Source organism: Malaclemys terrapin, chromosome 2, assembly GCF_027887155.1.
Source record: "Malaclemys terrapin pileata isolate rMalTer1 chromosome 2, rMalTer1.hap1, whole genome shotgun sequence".
Taxonomy (NCBI): Eukaryota; Metazoa; Chordata; order Testudines; family Emydidae; genus Malaclemys; species Malaclemys terrapin.
The window spans coordinates 160,814,164-160,838,269 of record NC_071506.1 but is presented as its reverse complement, the minus strand read 5'-3'; the positions used below and the strand labels follow the sequence as shown (position 1 = coordinate 160,838,269).

The 24,106-nt window shown below is 38.5% G+C and overlaps 1 protein-coding gene across 3 annotated transcripts in view; it reads left to right on the top strand.

The window, feature by feature from the left end:
- ADCY2 (adenylate cyclase 2) overlaps nucleotides 1–24,106 on the top strand; it is a 459,988-nt gene that overhangs the window by 359,012 nt on the left and 76,870 nt on the right. For all 3 annotated transcript variants that reach the window (XM_054018109.1, XM_054018108.1, XM_054018110.1), the window contains 2 exons: nucleotides 3,535–3,632; nucleotides 13,756–13,840. In XM_054018109.1, coding sequence (XP_053874084.1) covers nucleotides 3,535–3,632; nucleotides 13,756–13,840 — 183 coding nt within the window. The remainder of the gene's footprint in view (nucleotides 1–3,534; nucleotides 3,633–13,755; nucleotides 13,841–24,106) is intronic.

Here is a 24,106-nt window from a genome sequence, read left to right as displayed (position 1 = left end):
TCATACCAGCAATTGTTACTTCTCCATGGTGCCTCCAGTTGGGAAAGGTGTGTCAAAGAAGAAAAAGTGGACTGTGCATTATCCAAACATTCCATCAGCTATATGCCCCGTACCCCACGGAGAAGGACTGCTGGTTCCTGATGCACCAGAATCATTCTCACTTGAGTCAGATGAGGAAGAGGATGAAACTTCTGGTCCTGAACCATCAATGTCACAGGACCCACATTTTCTCCCATCCGCCTCCTCTGAACCACACCTCATAACACAAGGTGAACTGAATGACCTTGTCAGGGATTTGGAACTACCCAAGAGTAAGGCAGAGCTGTTGGGCTCCAGAATACAGCAGTGGAATCTCCTGGCAGGTGATGTTAGGGTTTCCATGTTCCGTGACCGTCAAAAGGATCTTGTCCCATTCTTCTTGATGGAAGGTGATCTTGTAGCCTGCAACAACATGGATGGTATGATGGCAGCCCTCAACATGGTTCACGATCCAGATGAGTGGAGACTGTTCATTGATTCATCGAAGATGAGTCTTAAAGCTGTTTTACTGCATAATGGCAATGTTTTGCCATCAATTCCAGTTGGTCATGCAGTCCATATGAAGGAAACCTATGACAATATGAAACAACTTTTGAGGTGCATAAACTATGACCAATATCAGTGGCAGCTTTGTGGCAATTTAAAGGTTGTTGCTCTCTTGCTTGGTCTGCAGACTGGATACACAAAGTACTGCTGTTTTCTCTGCGAATGGGATAGTCGTGCAAGAGATTCCCACTACATCAAGAAAGATTGGCCACTCCGGCAGTCATTGGAGCCTGGGAAGAAAAGTGTTCAGCATCCACCGCTTGCTGAATCAAGGAAGATTTTGTTACCACCCTTACACATCAAGCTGGGTCTGATGAAGAACATTGTCAAGGCCATTGACAAAACACAAGCAGCTTTCAAGTACCTCCGTGGAAAATTTCCAAGATTAAGTGAAGCTAAGATAAAGGAAGGTGTCTTTGTTGGTCCTCAGATTCGTGAACTTCTTCGAGATGATGCATTTGACCATGCACTGCGTGGCAAAGAAAAGACGGCAAGGAAAGCCTTCCAGTTAGTGGCAATACATTTTCTCTGAAACAACAAGGCAGACAACTACAGGTTGTTGGTGGAAAACCTCCTGAAGGCATACAAAAGCCTTGGTTGCAACATGTCACTAAAGATACATTTTTTGCACTCTCATCTAGATTTTTTTCCACCGAACTGCGGAGCAGTGAGCGACGAGCACGGCGAGTGATTTCACCAGGACATTGCAACAATGGAGAAACGCTATCAGGGCAAATGGAGCCTATCAATGCTTGCAGACTATTGCTGGACAGTGACAAGAGATGCTTCATTTAATGAATACAAGAGACAAGCCAAGAAGTGCTGAGTAGACATTGAATAGGACTAAACTATGTACATAATAGTTTTTTGCCTTTTGTTTCATAATAAATTTTATTTATATACCCCCTTTGCTGATTTTTAAAGTGTTACAGAAACAGGACAGGTGAAATATTATCATGTAAAGCAACCATAGACCTAGGTTTGCAATTTATTATTAAAACTCTACTATCTACCCAATATACATAGACATAAAATGTAAAAACTTAAATATCTTAGATACAGTAGCCAATCAGTTGTTTTAATTGTCATATTTGAATTCAGCACATCAAAATACATAATAAATAGCACATTTTATCTCTGAAGCAGACGACTTCTCAAAAATTGTAGACCAGTGTAATTATTTTCATATCCAAGTTTTTAATTTCCTTCTCCAATTTTTTTTATTGTCTATGGGCTCACTCTAGCTTCCAATAGGGTTGCCAATTTTGGTTGGATGTATTCCTGGGAATATAATTATATGACATAATCTTTAATTAAAAATTAATCTTTTAATTCCTGGAGACTCCAGGCCAATCCTGGAGGGTTGGCAACCCTAGCTTCCACTGAAGTCAGTGAGAGATTTGTCGTTGACATCAGTAAGAGAAAGATTGGGCCTTATTTGATCTGAAAGAAAACCAAAGTAATGAGAGAAACAATGTATTTTATTCAAACAGCTAATTACATGATTTTCTTGCAAGCCTGTAGAAGTGTGAAATATTAAAACAAATTATCAAGTGGGTCAGAATTTTTTTGTGAGTTTATAACAACAGCTCAAGGCCTTAAGTGTTCAGTGGTTCTATTAAAATACTACAAACCACTTCAACAGCTGCAACAACAGAACCAACTGCAAATATATTCAGACATATGCCTTAAAGTTCATTTAACCATCTGATAGAAATTGTTTTTAATGTGCCACAGAATTCAAGAGTGCCTGGGAGAAAAAGACCTAAAATTCACATTTTGGGCTACGTTCTGTCCATAGACATGCATTTTGAGTTCTGTGCATGTATTTCAGGGCAGAATTTAGCTTTTAGTGTAAAGGCATAGCAGTGTACTTGCAGTTAAAAAGCACAACTCGTTCACTTATCATTTATAAGGTTGGCCTTTTGAGCACTTATGAAATTACTCATTGATTTATTTTGCTTTAATTATATTTTCCCTGAATTCCTAGACCCTGAACAATTATAATACTGAAAGCATTTATTTTTAGAATACTTTATTGGTTTAGATTTGAGACATCTCTATTTCTACCTAGCAAATAGTGCATTTCCTGTGATAAATATTTTATTTCTTATTTTTAAATATGTTTCTCTATAAACTAATTAGGAATTTATAAAGACAAAGGGTGGAATTGCATGCATATAATTTTATGACATCACAGTATTCACACTAACAGACTATAGCTGTGCAAAATTTCAAAGGCCTATTGCAAACAATGGACATGTGAGAACTTTTCAGAAAAATATCACAAAAATCTTTTCTAATGGAAAGTGTTAGGCAACCTGAATATAGGTGTCATTGCTAGTTCCTTCTATAGGGTATGGGTCACCCCTAGACAAAGTGGGATGTGTTGTAACACCTATACCATTAGCTAGGGTTGCACAAGAATTTGAATTAATTTGTAGTTTCCCATAACTTTCTCATCCATTACTTTTCTTTATGGCTGAAATTTGGCAGACTTGTTCTTATTCCAGGAAATAATTGTTTTGGAAATTCAGAGTCAAAATAGTTCAGCCATTTCCAAGAACAAAGAGAATGAAAAATTGAACATTATTAAAAAAATGTAAAGTTTCTAGAGTTAACTTAATTCTCTCCCCTAGGATGTTTAATTATAAACATCCCATGCTCTTTGGGTAGATACAATATATGGCCATTTCAGTTTGATAGAAGAAGTACTCTCTAAAGTGTGGAAAGAGAGCAAAAGCTTCAGTGCTATGCATGACAATGCCTGACTCCAAATATCTCATGTTGCTTTGTGAGTGGGGAGGATAATTACTGAAGAAAAAATAAATTAAGTTTTGCCAAAGGGTTTTTATGTATATCTGCCTGTTTAAAATGCAGCTTAGGCTAGTAGGCAATTTTATCTATTTTGGGAACTGTAGTTTTAACAATTTCTAATTTATTTTGTAGTACAGAACAACTACACTGCCAGCATTCAAGTATTATGTGACATGTGCTTGTCTCATATTCTTCTGCATTTTTATCGTGCAGATTCTGGTATTACCAAAGTAAGTAAATATTATTAAAAATTCCTAGTTTGTATCCAGTGCATTTGTATTGCTACATATTGGATCATAAATAAAAAATGGTAGTATCCTTAAACTGTAGATAATAATTTAGCATTTGCCAGGATGCATGTGTTAATTCATGGAGATTGGAATGAAACAGATATGAATGTATCACCTTTGATTTTTTTTTAAATAGATCTATGATGGGGACAAGGATAAAATTGAAACGAATGTGGAAAAGTATCCAATACTTTGCATAAGTAATTGTAACTAAAGTCACTTCTATGGCCTGTGGATACATGGTGTCAGACTAAATGATCACAATGGTCCTTTCTGACCTTCTAATCTGTGGACATTTTCATCATTTAATTTCTGTTTTTTTGCATCCCTTAAATATTACTTTTCTGTAAATTTGATGAAATTTCTATTTTAAAATTTTAAAAAGCATAAACATTTGCATCTGAATGTCTCTAGTGAATTTCTATCAAGTACAGGGACTACAACTGACCTTCTTTCCTGTCTTGCGTACTCCCCTTAAGACCAGGGACAATCTGTACCTTTCAGATTTTTCTAGAGTATTGTTCATCCAACCAAGTGAGAGTAGACAGATTACCAACATTTTGTCTTATGCAGTTCCAATAAATCTTTACAACATTACATTATCTGGCACATTAACTTTTTGTTTAATTGCAGGGGTTTAACTCTTTACTAGTTTACTAGGTTAACAGTATTATTGCCTGATCTTATCACTGTGTAATAGATAGGACTTCTACTTTCCTCTTCTTCTGTGTCTTAATTTCGATAGGCAATCTTTTAAATGCATTATTTGTACTCCAAGTTAAGAAATATTTACAGTTTCTCACAGGAGCCATATTCAACATGGGAAACTGCCCACCTGTTTTTGGAGGTATGTGTTGGTATAATCTCATGTTCTCACCTCCATGCCACACAAAATGAAAAACAAGTATGATTCATCTTTTCCCCATGAAGCAAACTTAGAAGACGTTTTCTTCTTTATAAGGATACATTTTAAACTGTAAAAGTAACAGCATATCAGCTACATAACACCTTTAGAAAGTAGAAAATGTAAAGCATAAAACTCATAACTTTTTTAGAGTGCAATATTTGGTTCTAACTCACATATTAGATTAAACATTTTAGTACACGTTATAAAAAAACAGAGTAGAAAATAATACAGAAAAAGAATAAATAAAACAAAACATAAAAGACAAATTACTTTATAATATTTGGACCAAATGCTTCCCACATTTGCATATGTGCAGAGTTATATGTGTATGTGTATCTGTGGGCAAATTCTGACCTTTCGTTTATCTTTGTCTATTTTTATGGATTTTTTTTTAATTTTCACTGCATATTCAACAAGGTTAAAATTTAATATTTGTCTGCTCTCTCTTTTTGGAGAGGAAAATATGACTTTGAATCATTCTTGGGATCAGGAATTAGGAGACAGAATCATAGAAGGTAGAGATTGAAAAGGCCATCCAGATGATTAGATCACCCAGTCCATTGGTCTGCAAGGGCAGTATCAATTCTCACTGTATATTTGTTAGTGTTTGCCCAATCAAGTTGTAAAAGTCCCAAGCAATGATGGTATAATCCTTAGGATTTTGTTCTACAAATGAATACCTATCACTACAAGAAAGCCTAAATTTACTTTCTTCATTTTCGCCCATTATTTCTAGTTATGCCATCCTGGACCACGCTAAACAATTCTTCTCTTTTCTCAGTGTTATAACACCCTTCAAATATTTATTAACTGATGCGGCAGACAATAGTAATCACCTTGCCAAGCTATACTATATTTAGCCTTTTAAATCTTTCCTCATAATAAAATCCTTGTACCCCGTCATCATTTTGCTCATCTTTGGACTCACTCCAATTTGTCAATCTCTCTGGTAATGAGTTGCCAAGAACTGAATGAAATTTTCCAGCTGTGATGGCAACAGAGCTGTATAGGGAGTAAATACTACTTTCTGACTCTTGACATGTGATTTCTTGCATAGACACTCCAAATTTCACATTTTTGTAGAATTACCAAATTATAATCTTAGTAAATTATTGTCCATTATTAGCCTTGCATATATTTCAGCATTATTCCTGCATAGATTTCTCCTTCCAAGTATATTTATTTGGTGTTTGTCCAGACATTTTCATTTTAAGGTTGCATTTTTCCAAGATGAATCTCATTTTGTTTCCTCTCCATGTTTCTAACTCTTTAGATCCCTTTGCATTATTCCTGTTCTTACTGCTTTTCAAAACTCCTAACAGTTTCATATGATCTGAAGCCCAGATCCACAAGGGTACTTAGGCACTGTGACACTGAGTGTTGCAGCTCCTAACTGTTAGGCACCTAAAAAAATCACAGGAACAACACTGTGATCCACAAAGCCTGAGTTTGGCATCTGTGTTCTCCATACAATGTGTGGGGAGACACAAGCACCTTAGAATTCGATCCACAAAAGCCAGCATACTAGGCAAGGAGCTACCTAAGCTAGTCAATGAGAGATGCTGACAAGAGGAATGTGTCCTAAACCCTATCCTTCTCACAGCATTAGGTACCAACATCTGGGCTGCAGGGAGGCACCTTCCTCTCATCTGAGGAAGATAGTTGCTCCTCTGCCTAACTTGCATGCCAGGCCCAATTGGGTAGGTGTGTTTAGAGACCACCTAACTGCACAGACAAACTCTGTGCTGGGGAAGAGGGAGCAATAGTACTTCCTCATAACCTTTAGCCTAGAGGTTTTTCCTGAACAATGAAGCAGTAGTGTTTTTAATTAACACTAAATGAATCTATAGAAGGTTCAATGGATGCATAAATAAAGTTCATAAAATAATCTGGTGTCTATTTTCAGCTCAACCACAAACTTCCTATGTGACCCTGAGGAAGTCAGCTGACTTTTCTCTGCCTCAGTTTCCTCATCTGTAAAACGAGGATAATACTAATATTGACCCCTCATGCGTGTTCTGAATTCAGTAATATTTCTTACACAATTTAAGAACTTCTGTTTGAAGATATTATAGAAGTTCATTGTATAAAGTAATGGTTATAAATACCAGGCATTACGTCTCTGTTTGGGTTTTGCTATAGAAAGTTTATCTTGATCAAGGCAAAGTAGTACTCTTCATCCAAAGTTCACACTGTGCTAGGGAGCAATTAAGATGAACTGATTCAGTGCAATTCCTTGGCAGTCTCTGCCAATGAGGGTCTTTTGGAACTCAGGCTAGCAATTAATGAGTGGTTTCAGAGTAGCAGCCGTGTTAGTCTGTATCCGCAAAAAGAAGAACAGGAGTACTTGTGGCACCTTATGCTCTAATAAATTTGTTAGTCTCTAAGGTGCCACAAGTACTCCTGTTCTTCTTTTTGCAATTAATGAGTGTGATACTGATCCTGCCCATATAGATTGAGAGGCCATGAGCCCATGACAGTGAATCAAGTCCTTTTATTCCATTTGCACCGCCCTGCTATTTAACTTATCAAAAATGAAAGTCTCTAATGAAAATGAGTTACATAGAGAAAGCAAAATTGTGCCAATCATGATTCTGCAATTGCTACTTTTGCTGTTTTCAAACTGAATAGCTAATCCAGAGTTACACATGACTAATTACAAGACAATTATTACTTTTCTGTTTTGCTTAAAACATAATGTATTCTTCATAAATTCAAGTCAAATTGCAAATAATAACATTGTGCTTATAAAAATTGTGGCATATATGATGATCCTCAGAATTAATTCTACTTAATAAAAATGAAATATACCTTATTTCATAGGGATTTTTTCCTGCTGTCAATGCATATTTAAAAAGGTTCACATTCTGTATTTCTTAATCCTATAAAATAAATAAATGAAGTCAGACAACTTTTAAGGCATTGTACATTTATAAGTGAAGCAGGCTATGTCCATAATTAAAAGATAATGGTGGAGGAGTGTGCAAGGCAACTAGCAGCTTTTGTGGACAATTAAAAACTAAAGCTTTGCATTTCAAAATGGGTTGTATCTGATAATCACAAAAGTCATGTACAATAAATTTACTCCAGTGCTATTAACATAATTCCTCTATGTACAAGACAAAGACTGTTTAAGAAACTATATTTTAACAGAAGATTAAAACTTTTTTCCCCCCTGCAGTTCTGTACTAATGCTCTCCCAGGCTTTCCAGGATGATGTTACAGCAGAGTAAAAGTTTTTAAAAAATCCAGGAAATGGTCTGAGTGAATTTAGAGAGAGATAATTGGACCTAGAACTGGAGCCATAATGGGGCCTGATTTAGTATTAAATTACTCCTGTTTTGCTGCTGTAACACCAACTGCAATGACATAAAACTGGAGTAATACAGTGGTGAATAAGAGTCACTATTTACGTGATATTTGGAAGATTATTATAACATTTCATATTTCGGAAGTGTGATTGGCAGAAGTTCTTTATCCTGTGATGACATTGTTTATTAATAGTTTTTTCTATTGAGTAGATAAATTAATTACTTGTTTACATAATAAACTGCATATTGTAAAGCATAAAGTTAAATTCAATCAGGTTACCCAGTATATCTTGGAAAAAATTAATGGGCAGTTGTGATACACAGTTACATTAAAATGACCATAAGGCTTTGATCACTGCATTTTCTCAAAGCAGGACTTCCAGTAATGCTCCCTTGCTTACAACTTGTTCAGATCAGAGCAGCATCTCTTGTAACCGACACCAAATTACACCCATTGATTGACTATAAATTGGCACTATTGGTTTTTGAAATGTAGAATGCTAAATTGTGAACTACTTACTCATATTGGGGCTACTCCTGTGAGTAACTGCTCACCATCAAATTCAATGGGACTACTTGCCTGGATGACTGCTCATCAATATAAGTAAAGGGGTTTGCAATCGTGCTTGTACTGGGTTTGTCCCTGGCTATATCTGAGATCTCTTCCCTGGGCTTTGTTCTGAAAGGCATCTATGTTCAACAACAGCATCATTCATCATGTCTTCTGTCATGCATACATGAAGATTAATGTAGTTCTCCATGATACTTTATTAGGAACATGTTCTGGGCAGGATTAGAACAGTGTCCAGCTGAGCAAGGCTGAATTTTATGAGGAACAAAAGCAGCACCTTTGTCTGAAAGCAAGCTTTCAAAATAGAATAGAATACTTGAGGAAAAAGCTACACCACTATGAGCTGTTTCTGATGCACCTAATAAAGAAAAAAAAGGACTGAAAATGAGTTTTAAAATTCAAAGGATTTTTCTCAACAATGAAGCAATTGTATTATTAAAGTATTTGCACTGATTGAATCTGTGGAAGGCTCAGTGAATGCATCAGCCAAATCCCCAAGGATGTAGCTACTGTTAGATTACAAAAACAAAGTTAAATTTAGTGTTGTCATGTATAACCTCCATCTTTTTAAAAATTATTTCTTTACTGCTTTTAGATGAAGAATAGAATTTGCAGTCAAACAATTATGAACATGAAAATTAGTTCCCTGCCAAGAAGAAACAGATGTATGAATTACCATACATATACTGAATTCTTAAAGATATATTCAGTAATACACATAATATTCCATTACAGTAATATAAGTGGGGGACAAGGAAAATCACCCCCACTCCATCTTTTAATATCTCTGCATTTACAGTGACTCAGTATTTTCAATAAAAATATTGCTAACATTAGCTGAATATAATACTAATATATTTTCAATTTGAAACAATCTCATAAAAGATGAATTGGTCAAAATATAATTATCCCAATGTAGTCATAAGAATAAGAGGAGGCTGCTTATAATATGGATGCTCAAGATCATCAATTCCTCATACTTACAGGTATTGTGAAAACTAGGGAGTATCTTTTCATCACACTTCAAAAAATCAATCCTTCCACAGGCAATATCATACAATCTTGGCCAATCAGGGAGCTCAGTGATAACATTTGGGGATGGAACTTCTGGAAATGAGGGTATTCAAATAGGTATAGTAAAATACTTAATAGACCTGAAGGCTTCTCAATACCCTTTTGCCAAAATGGTTTGTCTGAAGCAAGCAGATAAAAAGAATCTGATAAATTTCTACAGTACATGTGGAGAGCTTACACAATAGAGTAGGCATATCTTTACTGTAAAAACCCGGACCAAGATTTTCAAATTTGGAGAGCCTCACTTTAGGTACCTAAATCTACATTTAGGCAATTAAATAAGTGGCCTGATTTTCACAGACACTGCAGCTCCCATTGACTTCAGTGGGAAGTGCCACAAGAAAAACATTGCCATATCAAAATTATTTACCCACATACTCTGGTATCCTGCTTCATGCAGTATCCTGTACACTAGTGGTTCTCAAACTTTTGTACTGGTGACCCCTTTCACATAGCAAGCCTCTGAGTGCGACCCCCCTTATAAATTAAAAACAGTTTTTAATATATTTAACACCATTATAAATGCTGGATGCAAAGCGGGGTTTGGGGTGCAGGCTGGCAGCTTGCGACCCCCGATATAATAACCTCACGACCCTCTGAGGGGTCCCGACCCCCAGTTTGAGAACCCCTGCTGTACACGATACTGCATGACATTCCTGAAAACTTAAAACATGTCAATGACAAAAGTAAATTGCTGATGCAATTTTCCCATGGTCAGTGTTCAAAATGCTGGTATTTCATTTTTCTGTAGCTTGCTTCCCATTTCTGTTGCATGCTGGTAGCTTTAGGAGCAAAGTGAAACTACTTAAGCGTAGTGTAACTAAAACATAATGCTGATCTTTCCTCAAAAACCCTTTAAAGGCTCCTCACTGTTTAAATGACCACCATCATCCCTATCAGTCAGCCTTGTAGCCTAAGAGGTCACCTTTGGCCACTCCCTCTCTCTTGCCATTACATCAAGTCTGTCCTAAACTTTCCACTTCTTCCTTTACCACATTTCTAAGATCTCTCCTTTTCTTTCTGTCCAGACAATCAAAATTCTCATCCCAGCTTTCATCATCTGTTATTTGACTACTGAAACCTCCTTGTCTTCTGCTACTCTCACACTGACATTGCTCCCCTTCAACACATACAATACATAGCTACTAAGATTGTCTTTTTTCAGCTGTTACTTAGACCAGTGGTTCTCAAAGCCGGTCCACCGCTTGTTCAGGGAAAGCCCCTGGTGGGCCGGGCCAGTTTGTTTACCTGCCACGTCCACAGGTTCGGCCGATTGTGGCTCCCACTGGCCGCGGTTCGCCACTCCAGGCCAATGGGGACTGCGGGAAGCGGCGCGGGCCAAGGGATGTGCTGGCCGCCCTTCCCGCAGCCCCCATTGGCCTGGAGCGGCGAACCGCGTCCAGTGGGAGCTGCGATTGGCCAAACCTGCGGATGCTGCAGGTAAACAAACCGGCCCGGCCTGCCAGGGGCTTTCCCTGAACAAGCAGCGGACCAGCTTTGAGAACCACTGACTTTGACCACATCACCCTACTTTTTGTACGCCTCCACTGCCTCTCCACATCATGTACAAGCTTCTTGTCCAGATCCTGAAGCCCCTTTCACAAGTCTGCCCTTATTTGACCACTGTGGCCTCTTATTAAATCACCTCCTCTCCCCTACCTCCTTCACTCTGCCAGCATTGCCTTTCTATTCTGCCTTTATGTCAGCTCCTCATGCCTTCTTCCACATTGCCCATACATATGAAATACCCTCCAAAAACTGGTCTATAAGGCCACTACCTTCTCCTCTATCAAATCGTTCCTCAATTCCCACTTCTATTGTGATTCCTAGAAGTCAGCAAATGAATGCTTGCTTGAGAGGCAGAAGGAGTGAGCTGGCATTTATTCTGTAGGTTTGTTATTATTTAACGATTGCAAGTGTTAACATATGTAAAAATTATATGTATGCGATTGCATCCCTCTCCTCCCAGCCTTTGTGTGTCACTTATCAGTTTAAATTTTAAGCTTTTCAGGGTAGGCAGTACAGCCAGATCCTCAAAGGCATTTAGGTGCCTAACTCCCATTAATCTCACTGCGATTTAGTTGCCTCTGTCTTCACATGTGCACTGCTTAAGTGGAATGTGGCCTCACTCCTGATTGGAATTTTGGTAGTTATTGTAACACAAATATTTAATAATAATAATTAATAATATGCATTTTCAGGTAACTTTAAAAAATCCTGATTATTTCAAGATGAATACATGCTGAGGGCATTATGAATGACCTCTCAGATTTACTCTTATTGAGCTGTTTTCACCAAATTGAATTTTTACTAATGCTGAGAGTTTAAAGGTGCATTAAGTAATTGGCTAGACAGCTTATATTATAAAATGTGTATTATTTATTTATTTATTGTTATTATTGTATTACTTTAGCACCTAAGAGCTCTAGCTATGGACCATGACTGACCCATGAAAAAATTATTTTAATGGCAATAGTATGGCATAAAACAGAAAAATCTGCAGGAGTAGAATGCTTATTTTGAAAACTCCATCCAGGTGTTGCCCATGTATCATGTTTGGCAAAGAAATAGGCTTGCTGATGCACAGAGGAGTCAAGAAGTATCACTTTTAAACTCTGCAGATGCCTCAAGATCTGTAGGTAAAACTGCAGATAAGTGCTAAGAACTAGGCCTTGAGTGCTGCCGCTCTTCCCCTCCCCCCATTCCCCGGGAGTAAAGCTAACTCGAGATCTGTTTTGCCATTGGTAGGATAGCCATGACTGCACCTGCATCTCCTCATTCCCAGTCCCAAAGCACAGAGCAAGAGTCAATACTTCCTTAAGCACAATTAGCTCTAATGTATTTTTCTGGGAAAATCTGACCATATTATAATACCTCATGGAGTGATTGCCCTCCCCTCTCCACCTGGCCTAGTTCATCATGGCCAGCCTTGGTGCTCACATGGAAGAACTTCCAGTATCTTAGGGGAGGGAACATAATGCCATATGGTTTCTGCTTCTCCTCTTCTGTGTTTAATGGGCATATATGGACAATATTTGCACTAGGTTTTTCCCGTTGGTACCACACAGCAAAGGGTGGATTAGAGGCTCGTTATCAGATAAACTATAGGTTTTTTTTAATTCCTTTTTCTCATTTTAATGTTGATTTTTTTGTTGTTGTTATTTTTGATGGGTAAGGTACTTTTTAAATTTTTCGTTATTATTTATTTATTTGCTCCCTTTTACTGTTTTTCACTTTGTTTCCTTTCTATGACACCTATATTATTATTACTGTTAATTTTGGATTTAAATAGACTCTAAAATAATTAAATAGCAGTAGGTTAGCAATAACATTCTCCTCTAATGCAGAGTTTCTATAGGAAAACATACTATAGTTGTCTGCTCCCATTTAAGAATTTGTAAAGACAACTGGTGTTTAATATCTTATATTATGTCTGCAGGAGAGGAGAAATCAATTGCCTTTGCTACAATAACATTTAGCAATGCAGAAATCACTATCAACAGCTATATAAAGTGGTATAATGTTATAAGTCACTGTTTTCAGTCATTCCTAATTTTCTGACAAGTATCAGGGGGTAGCCGTGTTAGTCTGTATCTACAAAAACAACAAGGAGTCTGGTGGCACCTTAAAGACTAACAGATTTATTTGGGCATAAGCTTTCGTGAACCTAAGGTTTTTACTCACGAAAGCTTATGCCCAAATAAATCTGTTAGTCTTTAAGGTGCCACCAGACTCCTTCTAATTTTCTGAAGCTCTTCATGGGCAGAAATTTTCCAGACTTGGACTCTGCCCAAGGTATCATTTTTTGGAAAATGTGAACAGAAGATGGCTCAGCCTTTGTTGAGAAGGAAGAGAATGGCGGCGGGGTGGGAACATAGCTACCATATTTTTAAAATGTGTTTGTTTGTTTTTTTTTAAAATGCAATCTTGCTGATATGGTTGGATTTAAAAAATTGTAATTTGGTACACAGAATATAGCCCCTTACTAAGAAGTAGTGCTTATTAGCCTTCTGGTAAAATATTGGATTTGTTTCCCTGGGTCATTGATGTTGGAAAATTGCATCTTAGGCAGGATTAATGCCTGGGATATTATTTTCTAACTGTCTTTACCAACATTCTGAACAAAAAAAGTCTGCACTGTAGATTTGTGTACATCGTTTGCATAATGGCTAATAAACTTTTTTTCTTATTGTCTCATAGAACATCTATCCTTGGAATTTCCTTTGGGGTGGCATTTCTCTTGCTTTCCTTCATTCTTTTTATCTGTTTTGCTGGACAGCTTTTGGTAAGTAATCAGAAAATATTAACTCAGTGATCTATACAGTTTCTTATATATAAGAAGCCAGATCATAGCACCTCCTGTCTTTTCCAGATCCTGTGACCTTTGAAAAATGCCAGTTTAATAAGGACCTATTCCTGCTGTTTGTACCAAAGCTCCCATTAGTTTCAGTGGGGATTTTCCCTGAGTAAGGCATGGAGGTCCAGGTCTCCTAGGGCTTTATTCCCCTAGGTTAATTTACTTTCAGCTTCTTGAATGATCTGAAAACAGAAAATGTCAATGTGATGACAATCTTTGCATACAGTGATATCAACTGGGGGCAGATTCTCTGACAGGTTTGCATAGTGAATACACTGATTTGCTTTATTTTGTAAGGTGCAGAGTTTTTTGCTTTTGCATGGATGAGGGCTGGGATTTTTTTTAATTTACCTGGGAAATACTTTCATGTTGTAATGGAATTTTTGTGTGATTTTTAAATATTAAACAACTATGTAATCTGTATTTAATAAGAAATTTAATATTTATTGTAATTTAAATATCGTGACAGAAGACTATATACTGAAATTTGATATTAAAATACTGTTGCCTATGATCTGTTAATGTTACTATCTACTTATTAGCCCATCTGTTAATGTGTAGAATTTGAGTATTTCTCATACTTAATGCAAGATGTTGGCAAATTTCTTCTCTGTAAAGTACATAAACGATCATTTAAATATTGCATTTGAACAGCATGTTAACATGATATTTTGTTAAATGCTAAGAGAATGTTTAACAAATATTTATTGTTTTAGGGCAAAATACTTCTTTCAGTCATGCTGAGAGAGATACAGAGTATCTCCTTTGAGAGCCAGGAAGTGGTTGTAGCTTTACAATGGTGTAAATGAAAGCTGAATTTGGCTCTTAATATTTAACAAAAATCTAAGTGGACATTATTTATATAATTATGGTATAAGTCCACATTAATTATTTAATATGTGACTCATCCTGTGTCATCTCACAGACATATTAAATCAAAATTAAGCTCTTCCGATTCTTTAAACGTATTCTTTAGTCTTTATTTGCCAATGGCTTCTTCCATTTTGAAACCAATCATAGGATTATTTCCGACTAGTACATTTGTATCAGTCGGAGTGTATTGGTGTTCTGCACTTTCTACCCAATCAGAGACTCAACTGAAGCAGGAAGAAAAGAGAGGAGTCTGGGATTGATGGAGAATAAGTGGTTGTATTTGGGGTCTCAGTAAGAATGAGGTAATTGAGGACCCTAGTACAAGAGGAGCAATCAGTCCGTGTATAAATTAGTTCAGGTGTGAGAAAATTAGAGGATACTAAGCTAGAACTCCAAGTCTTAACTAAAGAATTCCATAAAAATATTTTTAGGAATAAGCAGAGCACTGAGATGCATATAAAACAGGTGATATCAATCTTCCTTTCAAAAATCAAGGAGCACCTGTAAATGAAAAAGGACTTGATATGTGAAGTAAACCGAAAACAAGATTGTTTGAAAATTAAGTTTGGTTATGCTTCCAAAGAAAAGATGTGTTCTTTGGATAGACACCATCCCAAGAATTTTGTGGGGTTGCTGTCAAGACAGGGAAACTAGTACACAATACAGTTCACCACAACTATACATGAGATAAGATCCTATATTCATGTATAAGGAGGTTTTAAAAACATGTACTTGGTTACATGCCCAGTAGCAAATTTCTTAAATAAATAGTAATGCTGACAATGCATCTGAGATTAGAGTCTGGCCATTACCATGAGCTGACCTGGAAAGTCTGGGTCTAAATGCATGTGATATATATTGCTCAATATGCCTCTCTAGTTATTAGGAGAGGTCCTTTGGTAGCACAGTATTTTTTAATGTTTTGTAAGAGAAACCTGATTCCTAGGATTTCAGAAACCTACAGTTTCATTCCTACTAAACTAAACAGATTCAGTATCATAAAACAATAACTGATGGATATTTTACATAGTATTAACCTCTGTTACACAAGGCTTCAGAACAGTGCTGTCATTATGATAACAAGAGTCTGCCACAAAAATTCTCACGCTTAATTGGTGATTAACTGTGTACAACATATGCACATATGTTCACAGGGAGGAAAGATGAAGAACTGGAGAATCATTTTAATTTATTTTCCCTGTTTAAATAATATTTAATATACCCCTAACTAAGGAGAGAAACAACACAACTTGGTAAACAAACCTTGCTTGAAGCACACTCCACTGGAAATGTTTATAGTTTCTTCATGAAAAAAATGTAGTGGGTGAAGTCATGGCTCCATTGAAATCAACGGCAAAACTCCCATTCAGTTCAGAGGAGCCAGGATTTCACCCTCTGGAGTATATGCTGATTGCATAAAAATGTTCAGTTTATGTAATATGAATTTTGAGAGACTGAAGGGAGAAGCCCTTACAAGGGTGATAGGATCTTATCTGAGAATGTTACTTGAAAACACTTGACCCTGAATGCATTTGCTAAACAAATGTTTTGCCTTTTAGAAATATTTTTGTATGCAGTCAGGAGATAAAACTCATAATCAGATGATTTAAATGACACTATTACTTGAAATCTAGTCAATTTTTTTTTTTAAATGAGCTAACTAGATACTTCAGATACTTCACCTTTCCCATGCCCCTTTTCCACCTCTGTCAGTTGTGCTTTTTGCAATCATTCTTTCAAACTTTTCTCCTAGTGTGAAAGATTTACACAAGCAAGAGAGAAAACAGATGTACTGATTTTACAGAGGAAATAGTGAAAGTGACTATACACATAATGCTATCAAGTGCCCAAAGTAAATAAACTGAAATATTAGATTTTTTTCCTCTAACCTCTTTCATGTATAGTAATCTTACGCAGCATTACTTGTACTATAGTTGGTAAAAAGCAATTGGCAACTGTTGCTTTTTAAGTTGAGGGTGCCCCTTTACAGTGTCCAGAGATGGGTGAATTCTATCAGAGACAAGACAGTTCATGGAGAAGAACAAGAATCCTGCAGGAACACCAATACTTATCAGCCACATTAATAGCCCTTTAAAGATTTAATGTATGAAGTTAGACCCAAGTTTCTAGCTGTCACTGAATTAATGGAGTATGTTTTGTTAATTTAAACCTGTAAAGGTTCTCTTGTACTTAATCCTCAGCTCTCCATATACATCTGCATGGTTGGCTTCAAGCTCCAAAACAGAGAAAAGGCTGTTATTTAAAAACAAATAATATGTTTATGGGGGGGAAGATAAGTGGAGTCATACCTCCTAACTGTACCTCATTATAAAGTAAAACATGGAAGGAATGGGGATTGGAGTCAGAGCAAGAAAAAAGGGAACCAGGGGCTAGATTCACAAAGGACGTACACACCTTCCTCTTTAGGTGTCTATGTCCAACATGTAGACACAGTTAACATTCACTAAACCACTGCTTAGTTGCTGCCTACTCCTGTAGGCACCTGAATCCCCACAGGCAGGAATGCACAAAGCTGCCTAGACCTGAGGCCACCCTATAGCTAGCAAGCTGCTCGGAGCCTTAGCTCGGAACTAGACCGCAGCAGGATTCTCAAACAATGTGTTCCCCTGCCTTTCTCACCTATGCGGACTGATATTAGACATAGCCTAACCTGCACAAAAACCAGAGTAGTCTGACCTGCACAAAAGGCAGCTCAGGGAAAGCATGGTGGGAATTTTGGGGCTGACTTGCTGCTATGGATCAGAATAACCACTAGTTCATTGTGGTCACCGGGAACGAAGGAGATCTGTTTTTGAATCCCTGCTCTGCCTGATTTGGAGCAGGGACTTAAACCTCGGTCTCCCATTTTCCCTGAGAGCAAAAAGAAGGAAATAAGAAATAGATTGCTCCAGCAGAGCTACATGGCAGGCTGCAGTGCTTTGGACTGAGCAGAAATGTATGTTGATGGGGCACTGTTCTTAATGGGACAGCTCAGTTCTGAAAACAGGAGTCAGGGTCCTGGCATATTGAAGTCAAATGATATTGGAAGACCTGCTCCACTGGAGCCTTTGCTTGTTCACCTAACTAATGGGGGAATACAAACATATTTTTCTGGGGCTTTTCTTTTAAAGGAGCAGCCCTAAAGAGTTCCAATAAGATTAGGCAGTATCCAGAAATGGTGCCACTTTAATAATATCTAATATTTATTTTCAATTCTCACAATATATTTTTCATATATTTTCTAATATACAGAGAAAATATGTTTCCCCTGAAGGAGGAACCAGGATTATATCTGTGTGACCTGTGAGATTTCTTGCTGACCTGAGCATCTGCAAGAAGGGGGGCACTATTTCTATTTGTGCCTTGTGGGTTTGGCTGTCAGTAAGCAGCTTATTGGCATCTGCAAAGTAGATTATTATATTATAGCTGTGAATTATTATAACCATTCCTATTAGCACCATTATTGTTATTTATTGCGCACCATAATTGTGTGCCTGATATGGTAAGTCAATGGAAAAGAGAAACTGGAAAACAGCTGGGCCATCATTCATAGCTGTCTTCCTCTCCCAGTGCATGTGTCTAACTTTTTCTCTTCTGCACTGCAGAATCCCAGCATCCCTCACCGCAACCAAGCTATGTGCGTGAGCTCAAGTTACACCCTTTTGCCATTGCCATTGCAGATTTGAAATCTGACCCACCAGCTACAAATGCTCTGCCACTGAAAAGAGCAGCCTGAAATGTTCAGGCCAGCACAGATTCTCATATTTGGCCTTCGTGCTTTTAAGGAAACCATTTTCCCATTAATTTTCAGTATTTTGAGAAGACAGGATTTATCTACCTACATTATAATCATGGTGGGTTGTTGTTGTTGTTGTTGTTGTTGACCAATCTGAAAAAAAGCAAATATTTACAGTTATTTGGCACAATAAGTTCTGCCATCCCTGATCTCCAGAGATACATGTTTTGGAGACCCTTACAGTTGCTCCTGAGAAAGTGTGTGAGGTGGCAGCCGCAAAGCGAGTTTTTCCTTTAATAAGGTCCTGGAACACAATTTAAAACAAATTTTCAGGGCCATATTCTGCTCTCAGATAACTTGCATGCATTTATGTCAACAGGAAACGTACACACAACTGAGGGCAGCATTTGTCCTCCTAGTTTTGTGTGTGTGCTTTCATATAACTTAAAATTGCCAATTGATTTCATTTTAAAATATTCAAAAATAAATAACTAATTAATTTCCTAAGCTTCTTGAGTCTTGGCATGCCAAATTTCAATCTTGGACAAATATTTAAGGGAAATGCTAAAAACCTCTTGAGGATTTAAAGTGGAAACACCAATATTTTTTGCCATAGTAATGCTCTTGGGTTTTGCTTGGTTGAAATTAAGGACATCTGGCTGTCATTACACTGTGCACTCATCTTACTTAAATGACACCTGTTTGCCCTCTCAATCTGTTCTGGTTTTAAATGGTTGTCATCCTTGCAAAGGGAATAAGATGTGAAATGACTGTCAGTCATTAACAGTTCTTGCACATTTCCTTTTCTTTTCATGGGAAAGAGAACATGAAAAATACTTATGCTCTTCAGAGAATAATTCATTTAAAGACGTTAAGGGTTGTGTGACTATAAGGATATTTTTGGAACTCAGTTAATACATCATGAGGTAGGAGATTTATACTTGATTTTCACTTCATCATAATAAGTTAATGGCCCATTGATCACACTGTTCCAGAGCGCTGCAGTTCAACACCTGAGATTATTGATCAAGTATGCATACAGAGCCATCCCTTGAAAATATAGTGGTTCTGAAATGTCCAGCACATTGCATCCACAACTTAGAATTCTTTCCTTTTAGAAAATACCGTACTAGATCAGACCATTGGCCTCTCTAGACCAATAACTTGTCTCTGACCGTGAATAATATCAGATGTTTCAGAGGAATGTGCAAGAGTAGACAGTTATACAATAACTTGCCCAGTGTGGAAAGTTTCTTCCTAACCCTCTTTAGTTAGAGATTGGCCTGAAACATGAGGATTTATAGCCCTTACAAACCCCAGTTCTTTTTTCAGTGCTACAAATTTTTAGACTCAAAGAGATTCCGTAGCAAAGAGTTTCACATTCCAATTGTGCATTGGGTGAAAAAAGTATTTTCTTTTATTAATTTTTAATGTGCAGCCTTTCAGTTTCCCTGGAAATTGTTCCCTTTGTTCCCATATTATGAACAAGTACAAATAATTGCTCTACCTACCTTCTCTTTCCCAATCCTTGTTTTGCATATATTTATCATACTCTCTTCTGTTATCTCTTCCCTAAAGTAAACAATTGCTCTTCATGATGAATTTTTTCCCATGCCTATAAAGGCATTGGCTTAACTTTGAAATGTCTATGCTCACATTTGCTCTTATTTTTAAAGTGTATTTTTATTGTACTCAAGAGCTGTAAAGAGAATTTATTAATGTTATTATTATTAATTTGTATTAGGGTAGAACTGTTACAATGAGGTGTATGAGCTCAGATTTAAATGTTTGGTCATCTTCTGTAGCAGTGATGCACAACCTTCACATCTATTTACATCGAATGTACATGTTAATCAGAAATAGTTTATTTAAAAGTATTTGCAGTTCACTAGTGTAAATATCATTGTTAGTGCATACACCACTTACAAAGCTGGTAGAAGACAAAATATACTTCCGAGCACAACAGAGGAAGTAGTACTAGTGTAAGGCACTGCTTATGTGAAACCATTTTCTTGATTTTGAGCTTTACCTTTGCAGTGTTCACACACATTGTACCAATGGTATTGGAAGTTTGAAGCTGTTAGAGGGATGCTGTGTTTTGATTAGTTCAAATTCTTGATTATAAGGTTTTGTTTACAAGTATTAACAAAGAGGACTGCACAAATAGTAGCCTACTTACATAGCTGAATGTCTGTCACTTGCCAGTCATTTAGTCGACAAGGTGCCAATCCTGTAGTTCTCCAATTTCATATTTGAGTTCCTTCAGAACTCTTGGGTAAATACCATCTGGTCCTGGTGGCATATTACTGTTTAATTTATCCATTTGTTGTAAAACTTCTTCTATTGACACCTCAGTCTGGTGTCTGGTGGCACCTTCCACATCTGCAGCACTGCACTATACCAACACTGTCTCGGTACTGACAATGCCAGTGGCATTTGCAGCTGCCAGGGACTTCCTGATCATGTCAGTGCCAGCAGACGCAGTACAAGAGTGGATGCTATTGGTGCCAGTGGATATAGGAGAACCAGCAGGATTGCTACAGCGCTCAGTACCATGCAAGTCTCATGTACTTCTGACATCTTGCTCTTCGGTACCATCAAAGGGAAAACCTGTAATGCTCCCCTCTCTGTGGGCCTCAGCACCTGTCACCGGCACTGTCTGGAACTGTGCCTCCATGAAGCAGAAGGAATGTCATCCTTCTTCTGAATCACAAGTTGGATCCTACATTTCTCATTCTTGGAGCCACTCTCACTACCCCTCCTCCATACATTTCCATCCTTCAATGGATCCGGTAACAGAAGTACAATCAAGTGGTTGGCCAGAAGGTCACTGGGGACCTAACTCTGTCCAGTGGCCTTTTTGGAATCTATGGGCCTATCACCCCATTTCCAATTTGTATTCCAGGCACTCATATTTGGTGACCTCAAAAAGACATGTGCACCTACCCACTGGGCAGCACCAATTCCTGACTCCGGTACCAACCTCAGTATCAGGCATCAAGAACCAGCTCAACAGCACCTTGCAGATCAAGAAATAGACAAAGAGCATCTGCAGCTAATGCTGGCCTCCTCTTCCTCCTCCCCTGACATAGCAGTCACAGGAGGGTGCATATCGCCTCCCCGAGATGATTATAAGGCACATCAAGAATTGTTAAAGAGGGTTTCCTGAATCCCGGGCATACAGGTAGAGGAAATAAACAAATACTTTCACCACATGGTTGATATTTTAGCCACTGCAGGTCCTTCCAGAGTGGCCCTGCTTCTCAATTTCGCCATTATGAACCCAATAAAGTGGCTGTGGCAGACCCCTGCATGCCTTCCGCCCTCTTCTGAAGGGCTGAGCGCAAGTTTTATGTGCCCACACAAAGTTATGTGTCCTTTACTCCCATCCCCACCCACCCAGTGTCCCTGGTAGTATCTGTTGCCAATGAGAGGGAAAGGCAGGGGCAGCAGGATGCAACCCCAAAATCAAAAGACTCAAAAAAGTTAGACCTGTTCGGTAGGAAAGTTTATTCTATGGGGTTGCAAACCAGCATGCACTTTTAGGCAGGTATGACTTTAATGTATGGGAATCCATGCTGAAATTTAAAGACGTGCTGCCAGAAGATGCTAGGCAAGAGTTCTCCTCACTAGTGGATGAGGGAAAAGCAGTGGCAAGAGCCTCATTTCAAGCTGCTCTGTATATGGCTGACTCAGCTTCTAAGTCCATGGCTTCGGTAGTGGCCAGGCGTGGGAGCTCCTGGTTGCTGTCCTCTGGGCTCCTGAAGGAAGTCCAACAGACTGCAGGACCTGTCCTTTGAGAGTTCCATGCTCTTTTCGGAGCAAACTGATGCTAAGCTCCCTGGGTTAAAGGACACAAAGGCAACTTCTAAATCTTGCAAGTTGTACACATCAGGAGCCACTTCCGGCCTCAGCAACTTCTCTGGTATTCTGCTCCAGTGGTCTGACAGGACCTGCAGCGAAAAAAGGGTAGACATTATAGGCATAGACCACCTCCCCCTTGTGCCTCTGTATCAATGCCTGCCACACCTAGTCATCTAGGGGGTTCTAAGCAGGCATTTTGGTATGATGCTCAGGGATGCCATGCCAGTTCCCAGGATGCCATATCCCGTTTTTCCTTTGTTTGCAAACTGCCTTTCCCATTTCCTCAAGACCTTGTCCTGTATCACCACAGACCATTGGTGTTGAGCACTCTAGAAGTGGGATACATCATCCAGTTTATTTCTACCCCTTCTTCCCACCCTCCCTTCCTCTGCCTCTTCAGGGACCACTCTCACAAAGAATTTCTGGTCCAGGAGGTTCAATCGATCTTTCAGGTGGAAGCCATAGAGGAGATTCCACAAAATTTAAGAGGGAAGGTTTTCTACTCCCATTATTTCTAATCCCAAAAGCAAAGGAACATCTCAGACCTATCTTAGATCTGTGTCAGTTTAACAACTATCTCAAAAAGATTATGTTTTTACCCTGATCACCCTGGCATTCATTATTCCCTACATGGATCCTGGAGACTGATATGCTGCCCTCGATTTAAGAGACACCTACTTTAATGTGTCAATATACCAAGGGCACAGAAAGCACCTCATGTTCATAGTGAAGCACTCACATTACCAGTTTATGATTCTTCCATTCAGTCTGTCTGGAGCTCCTCAGATACACAAAATGTATGGCCATGATGGCAGCATTCCTGAGGAGAATAGGAGTGCAGGTCTGTCCTTACCTGGAAGATTAGTTAGTCAAGGTTTGGTCCAAAGCTCTAGTTATATCCAGTGTTCAGCTCGTTCAGTCAACCTTCAAGGCCCTAGGTCTGCTTACCAATGCAGACAAGTCTACTCTTTGCCCAGGACAGTGGATTGTGCTGTTAGGGGCAGTGTTGGAGTCTACCCAGGCCAGAATGTTCCTCCGAGAGTCAAGATTCTGGTGTAGTAAATCTTTAGTGACAGACCTCACATTTCATCGAGTCACAGCAGCCTGAAACTGTATGGGGGTGCTAGGGCACTGGCCTCATTCACAAATGTAGTACAATATGTGAGGCTGCACCTCAGACCTCTCGAGACTTAGCTGGCCTCAGTGTACTCACCAAGCTGTCTTCATCTGGACACTGTGCTCACAGTACCTTTGTGGGTTCTATTTTTACTGAATTGGTGGTTGGAGCCACTCAATGTTTGTGCATGTTTTCCCATCTTCTGTCCTCAACCTTCAGTGACTCTGGTCTCAAACATGGCAGTTCTCAGGTGGGGAGCTCACCTGTCATCCCGCCCCCCCAATTCAGGGGGTTTGGTCCTCGAGGGAGCTCACTCTTCATATCAATTTCAGAGAACTCAGGGTGATTTGTCTTCCTGCCTCATATCGAGAAACCAGTTTGTTCTTACAGATAACACCGCAGCAATGTTTTACCTCAATGGACAGAGAGGAGCTCACTTATCCCTCCTTTGTCAGGAAGCAGTTCACCTGTGGGTATTTTGAATAGCCCATTCAATCAACCTTGAGGCCTCTTACCTTCTGGGGTGCAGAACAAGCTAGCAGACGGCTTTAACAGGTCATTTTTGAGTTACCACAAGTGATTCCTTTCCTCAGATATAGTCTCC